The 7,137-nt window shown below is 42.3% G+C and overlaps 1 protein-coding gene across 1 annotated transcript; it reads right to left on the bottom strand.

Moving 5' to 3' along the window:
- Positions 1-280: 280 nt before the first annotated feature.
- LOC119288133 (4-hydroxyphenylacetaldehyde oxime monooxygenase-like) lies at positions 281-6,839 on the bottom strand. Its single transcript, XM_037567758.1, has 3 exons — positions 6,317-6,839; positions 1,583-2,035; positions 281-1,181 (listed from the first exon to the last, which is right to left on the bottom strand). Exons 1-3 carry the CDS (start codon positions 6,797-6,799, stop codon positions 561-563), a joined length of 1,557 nt encoding a protein of 518 aa, XP_037423655.1. The 5' UTR covers positions 6,800-6,839; the 3' UTR covers positions 281-560.
- Between the last annotated feature and the right edge of the window lie 298 nt (positions 6,840-7,137).

Below are 7,137 nucleotides of genomic sequence, written 5' to 3'. Positions count from 1 at the left end.
GCGTGCCGACTCTTATGGGCTTTCCCTTGTATATGATGTAACCTGTAACCGATGCTAATCAGTCAATCAATCAAGAGTTAATCACTCCAACTTTGGGGAGGGCCTAACGTGAGATGTCCGTTGATCCTTCCCGCCAAAGTCTACCACAACCGCCATGCACATATCTCGACAAATGTTGTCATGTGATGTGTGGAACCGAGTATAAGTTCGGCAGAATCATGGTCCTGCACAATATTGTTGGACATGCATATGCAAACTTGCCCTTTTTTAGAATAATTACTACTCGAACGAAACCACGGCCCTTTTGTTGAATAACAACATAACAGAGAGGCTCTTCCCGGCTCCATTACTATAATGAAACCACATCATCCATGTCAGCTCTTATACGAGCAGAGCAGTTCAATCAAGAAAAGTAACAAGGCGAACTTGGAGTGCCCTTATTGTATGTAGAAAGGAATACAAAACAGGCAAACGTAAAAGGAAACACAAAACGTACGTACTGTACAGCGAATGCAACGCACATAAGTTAATGGCTCTGCCAGTTCAACCATTAATTTCAATCAAGGACACATACTGTACCTTGTCGGTACCAGCATGAGTGGCGTCTTCTTTCGGAAAGTCAGTGCCCCTGCCTCCTCCATGTTGATATCCTCACAGCTCACCCCATCAGGGAGCTCCCAGTTGAAGCAGTAGAGCAAGTTGGCCAAGATGAACTCGACGTTGGCCACGCCCATGGCCAATCCAGGGCAGATCCGTCGTCCTGAGCCAAACGGCAAAAGCTCGAAATGTGCCCCATTGAAGTCAACATCCTTGTCCTGAAACCTTTCCGGGCGAAATTCCTTTGGATCATCATTCCACACGCTGGGATCCCGACCGATAGCCCATGCATTCACGATGATCTTTGTCTTTGCTGGGATGTCATATCCTGCGACCCGAATCCGTCCCGTGGTCTCCCTCGGGACGAGCAACGTTGCCGGGGGATGCAGCCGCAGCGTCTCCTTCACCACCATCTTCAGGTATTTGAGCTTGGGCATGTCGTCGTGCTGCAGGAGCTCTGTCTTGCCTCCGATGGCCCTGATTTCGTCTTGTACCTTACCGAGCATCCTTGGCTGCCGAATTAGCTCCGCCATTGCCCAGTTTATTGTCACCGAGCTAGTGTGATTGCCACCGACGAAAGTGTTCTGAAACATTAGCAATTGACATGTGATGAACTAATTACTCCATCCATTCCCTTATACAAGGCCATAAACTCATATTACAGGTACAAAGATAAAATTTAATGATTGCTTTGCAAGCCAACTTTTTTTGTTAACCTAGATCATTAATACACCGCATGCATGCGAGAAAGGAATGAGAAGAAAGTAGTGAGGTGTCATTATGACTATATGCCTGCAAGTACTAAACAAGTTGCTAATAGGAGAAAACATCACTAATTTTTGCCTCGATCACAGTTGATGGCCCTATATGGATACAAAATGTCTTTCTCATAGTGACCGTATAAGGAAATGGAGGGAGTATTTATTTACCAAACATTTTGGTACATTCGATTCGAGTATATGTAATGATGAGGTTAAATAATTACCATGAGGATGGCCTTGGCATGTTCCCTTGTGAAGCTGTTGGTGGCTCCTGCAGGATTTTTCCAAAGGTCCACAAGCTCTTGCACGAGTACAGATGTGCACTCGTCACCGGGCTGCCTTCTGCGACTGGGATTGTCGTCGACGCACTTGTCGATGACTTGTTCAAAGAAGGCATCAATCTTCTTGAAGATCCTCTCTCGACGGGACTTAATGCCCGTAACTTTGTCGATGAGACGACCGACGCTGTTGGGAAAGAAGTCCTCGGTAGAGAAGCCGCTCAGCATGTCCATGGTCTCGTTCAGCACAGGGACAAACTGCCCCTTGAACTGCTCCGCCCCGTAGTTTTCGCCAAAGGCGAAAGAGCCGATGATCCCGTCCAGCGTGGCAAAGATGTGGTCGGCGACCGCCACTGGCTTTCGACCGGTATTGGTGAGGTTCTTCACAAGATTTGCCATCTAGTCACGGACAAGTATAATCCAGCAACTCAGTGTCATCTATCAAGTTAGCCTTATGGAAAAGAACATACAAAACATTTTTCACTGGTTCAGTTCTATATGAAGATAATCTCATAGTCTGTGTTGCAATATTGCGAATACATACTTATGAATATGCATCCGTGGGTTGTATACAGACAAAACTCTTTATATGGTGTGACTCTACGGACACAGCAATCACAGCCACTCGATGTGTGTGGGGATACCAGCTATGGTTAGACAAAAAGTTTCCCTCTATTATTTTCTTCATTTTTCAATTGGTTTTCCTTTATTCCCTTTTTCGTTGTGCAAGATTGCAGGATTCTTGATAGAGTCAAATATATACCAGTGGTAAATGAAGTTGCGGGTGATGGCCACTTTGGTGTCTGAAGTGTACTGTGAACCGTGCCAAAACTTGTATGACTGCAAATATAATTCTAGTTGCATACTCTCTTCATTCCAAAATCTATGGTTCAGAAGTAAAACTATCATATTTTTTATGAAGTTTTTTGAAAAAAAAACTATCAGCAACTACATTAAAAAATAGGAATCTACACTGAAATATGTTTTCATATTCCATCTGTTTAGTATTGTATATACTGATTGCTTTATCTATAAACTAGGGAAAATTTTACAAGTTTGATTTTTGAAATGTTTTAATTTTTTATACACCTTGTTTTATGGAACAGGGGGAGTCAGGGGGAGTAGGAAAATTTTATTAGGCCTCTTCAATGCAAAGGTGATAAGGTGCTAAGGACATTAAATGGTTTTAGCAACTCAATTCCCCAATGTATATGTATTTAGCTTTTTGTTGCTAAGCTTCCTTCATTTAATTTAGTTGCCGAATCGGAATAACGTTTTCAGGTACGTACATGTGCTTAGCCATCTTCCAATGCATGGGTGCTTAGATGAGGTGGTAAGTGCATTAATTTTTTTAGCAACTAGTCTCCTCAATGCATATGTGCTTAGCTTTGTAGCTAAGCTTCACTTATGAAATTATTTAATAATTAAACTCCTTCACGTATTGGTTGGTAGTTATTGCACATAGGTTTGTGTGCTTAGCACCGTTTCTTTTTGGGGTCACCATAATGCTCTCCCTCTTCTTCTTTTTTTATTTCTTTGCCACATTATTATTTTTGCCTATGTGGCATCCTTAGCACGTGTACACCTTGGAGCACTGGGAAGGGTCTTAGCATTATTTCTTTATGAACTCACCAAACTACTTTATTTATTTATAATTAACTTGTCACATCAGATTTTATGCCTATTGGCATACTTGGCAGCCTTGACTTTTCATAAACGCAGTGTTCAATGCAGCGCATATTGGTGAGCAAATTAGTGGCTATTTGGCTGGTCAAAGTGGGAGTAACTTAGCCAGTAACATAGCGCATTTCAAGACAAGTTTGCTTGTGTGGCATGTATTTAATGAGGAGATAGAGGTGTTTAGAGTAACATAATACTCCCTCTGTTGTTATTACTCTGCATATTAGAGTTGACTGAAGTCAAACCTCGTAGAGTTTGACCAAGTTTATAGAAAATAATATAAACATTTACCATAACAAATCTATATGATGTGAAAGTACATTGATTAATAAATTTAATGGTATTGAGTTGTTATTGTATATCTTAATATATTTGTTTATAAACTTTGTAAAGGTTTAAAAAGCTTGACTTCAAAACTAATATGCGGACTAAATAAAAACGGAGGAAGTATGTTACTGTAACATAACACGACCCAAAGCAAAATGAGTCTACAATCTAATAAATGTAATCATCTATAATACTATTTCTGTATTACTTTGCACTATGAAAATAGTAACTTAGACTAGTGTGATGTGTTACTCCCCACTATGACTAGCATTAATATTGATGCATGATATCCAATCGATATCAATGAACATGACTTCTAGATTAATAGGGACTATGCTCCATGTTGGACAGTGGCTTCATGACAGTTTTATTATTAATCTAAAAGTTACGTACCCATCCAATCATGTGCGTATGCAATTTAATAGTTAGAGGGCCATCCTTATCGCCGAGATAAAATAACAAGAAAGTCATGTTTTAGCCTAACAGAAAGTTTGTGTATAATCCTAGAAAAACTTGAAAATAAATAAATCATAATTGCGTTCATTATAGGCTGTTCTGACACTAATCTGTGTCGTGGGCCTTCGACATCTACAGGCTTCTTTCATATGGCTGTCTTTGTACTCTGTTTTTTATTCGCTTGTTGCATCATGTGTCTTCAGTTTTTCATATCTCAAACTGCATAAAACACTACTCCCTTCTCCCGAAAATATAGTTCATGTTTGAATATTCACAGCCTCTGGTGTATAGCCTTGACCAGGATGTTCACTTCAATATGGGTAAAAATTTATTAAACGATGTACTAGCACATTTAACCGTTCTGTCAATGAGTCAGTATATGTGGAATCGCAAGTTATGAATGGGCGCAACCTGGTCACTAGATCATTTTTCATAGATTGAGTTCTATATGTGCCAAATCTCATAGCTTGTGTTACACAAGATAGTATGTTGCAAACACAGACTTAGGAATGTGCATCCGTGGATTGTTGGACACTTCTCATTCATTGAGTTGTACAAAACTCTTTATATGTTGTGACTCTACGGACACAGCAATCACAGCCACTCGTTGTGTCTGGGGATGCAAGCGACGGGTAGACAAAAGGTTTCCCTCGTTTATTTTATTCATTTTTCAATTAGTTTCCTTTATTCCCATTTTCGGTGTGTAGGGTTGCAGGATTCTTGTTAGAGTCAAATATATACCGGTGGTTGGTCTCCAGTCGCTGTCCTTGGTTCTCAATGGCCATTATATTAGGGACAGACAATGCACTGATTGTCAAGGAACAGTAGAAGGGGAGGTCAAATCGCTCGGACAGCTTTCAGATTATATGTGAAGATGCTATGACTCTTTTTGAGTGGGTCCGTCTCAAACACATACCCAGGGAATGCAATCAACTGGCACACGAGCTAGCCGCTAGAGCACGGCAACAAGATGAATTTGTTTTTGTGTAAAAAAGACAAAAGGATGTCTTGTGAAAAGCATTTCTTAACATCGGATTTTGTTTTTTTCACACGCTACACATAAGTTGTTGGTTTTTCACGAAACGACTTTGTGAGCATGTACAATATCGAGATGTATGTCCCAAGTTTTTCTTTGAAATTTTTTGACATTTCAAAATATGTTTAAAACACATTTTAAAAACCAGGAGCCTACGCTCCCATGTGCCAAAACATCACTCTCTGTGCTACGGAAATCCGTTGGTGCTCTCTTGCACGCGAAAAAAATATTTCAAAGTGTGAAAAATTTCAAACAAAAATTTGGCACATACATCTCGACATTATATGTGTGCACGTCAAGTTTCGGAGAAACCGATATTTTTGTGACTTGTGTAAAAAGACAAAAGGATGTCTTGTGAAAAGCATTTCTTAACATCGGATTTTGTCTTTTTTCGCACGCTACACATAAGTTGTCGGTTTTTCGTGAAACGACTTTGTGAGCATGTACAATATCAAGAAGTACACCCTAGTTTTTGTGTGAATTTTTTTGACATTTCAAAATATGTTTAAAACACATTTTAAAAAACCAGGAGCGCGTGCTCCCATGCGCTGGTCCTGTGGGGCCTTAATACGACGACTTCCCGACTGTCTACTGCTACAAGTTTTGCCCGGGTCCAGCGATGGAGGGGCAATGAGAGCGGCGCGCCTTCGGCTCGGTTCAGTGCTTATAGTCGTCGCTAATTGCTCTAAGTATCTAGATGTAATTTTTATTATTTCTTATGTTTGTCGTACTGACATGATTGAACATGAATAGATCGAAAGTTTTCTCAAAAAAAAAAGATTTGTCGGGAAGAATATGCTTCATGTTGGACATAGCCGTGGCTTCGTGACTGTTTTATTATTAACCTAAAAGTTACATATCCATCCAAGCATGTGAGTATGCAAATTAAGAGTTGGAGGCCCATCCTTATCACCGAGATAAAATAACAAGAAAGTCATGTTTTAGCCTAACAGAAAGTTTGTGTATAATCCAAGAAAAACTTGAAAATAAATAACTCATAATTGCGTTCATTATAGGCTATTCTGACACTAATCAAGTTTTGGTCGCCCCGTCATCTTTCTTTATGCATAAAGAAAACTCTACTCAAATTTGTACTACTAATCCAGTTCAGGTATGCCGAAATTTTCTGGAAATTTGGTTGCTGATTCAGAAATACTATAACCATGCACGTACGCATGCACCTGGGTATCGCGAGCGTAGCAAGCGGCCTGCACGCGGCGGCGGCTGAGCAGCTCGACGATGAAAAGCTTGCGCATGTCGCGGACGTAGTCGCTGTAGGGGGAGAAGGCGACGTCCTTGTAGCCGTACGACAGCAGACGCGGCCCGGCCGCGGGAGGCCGGCTGCAGCACTCCGCGTCGTGCACCTTTAGAGCCTCCCGCACGGCCTCCGGCGAGGACAGCACCACCGTCGGAACCGTGCCCAGGCGCAGCATCATGACCGGCCCGTGCCGCCTCGCGAGCTTCGAGAGGCTCCGGTGGGGCAACGGGCCGATCTGATGGAGGTTGCCGACGACGGGCAGCTTCCAGGGCCCTGGTGGCAGCCTAAGGCCACCGGACCTGTCCCATCTCCGGCGTAGGAAGAGGAGGGAGATAAGTGGGAGAATGAATACAAGGAGCTGCCATTGTTGGTGTAGGAGCTCTGTAAGCTGAGAAGCGCGCCCCATTGTATTGTGTTGTGTGTGTGCTGCTGCTTTGGCTGAGGCCTTAGGGAGTTTAAGTAGGGAAACGTTTAAAATCGGCGTGCCGGCCGAAACTTCGGCCGGCCGCATAGCTCACAACGCGCGTTATGCTCGTACACACAACCACGTTGCTCTGGTCCCACGCACCTCTTCCTGCCTCTCACCTTATCTTCTCAGGACCAAGCTCCTCCACTCATTCTGTCCTCCACTCGTTTCATCCTCCTCCTCATACGCATTCCCTCCTCTGCTTCTTCTGTCTCAAATCACTTCATCCATGGCATCTCATGCTCCACGCAGAGACGGCGCGTACAGCCGTCGATTTT

This window comes from Triticum dicoccoides, chromosome 4A (genome assembly GCF_002162155.2).
Source record: "Triticum dicoccoides isolate Atlit2015 ecotype Zavitan chromosome 4A, WEW_v2.0, whole genome shotgun sequence".
Taxonomy (NCBI): Eukaryota; Viridiplantae; Streptophyta; class Magnoliopsida; order Poales; family Poaceae; genus Triticum; species Triticum dicoccoides.
The sequence above is the reverse complement of the archived record's forward strand: the minus strand, read 5'-3'. Positions and strand labels throughout refer to the sequence as shown.

Coding starts and splice junctions, on each gene's coding strand:
- LOC119288133 (XM_037567758.1), bottom strand. CDS start 6,799: ATGGGGCGCGCTTCTCAGCTTACAGAGCTCCTACACCAACAATGGCAG. Junction 2,036..6,316: donor GCTACGCTCGCGATACCCAG/GTGCATGCGTAC, acceptor GTCCGTGACTAG/ATGGCAAATCTTGTGAAGAA. Junction 1,182..1,582: donor ATGCCAAGGCCATCCTCATG/GTAATTATTTAA, acceptor CTAATGTTTCAG/AACACTTTCGTCGGTGGCAA.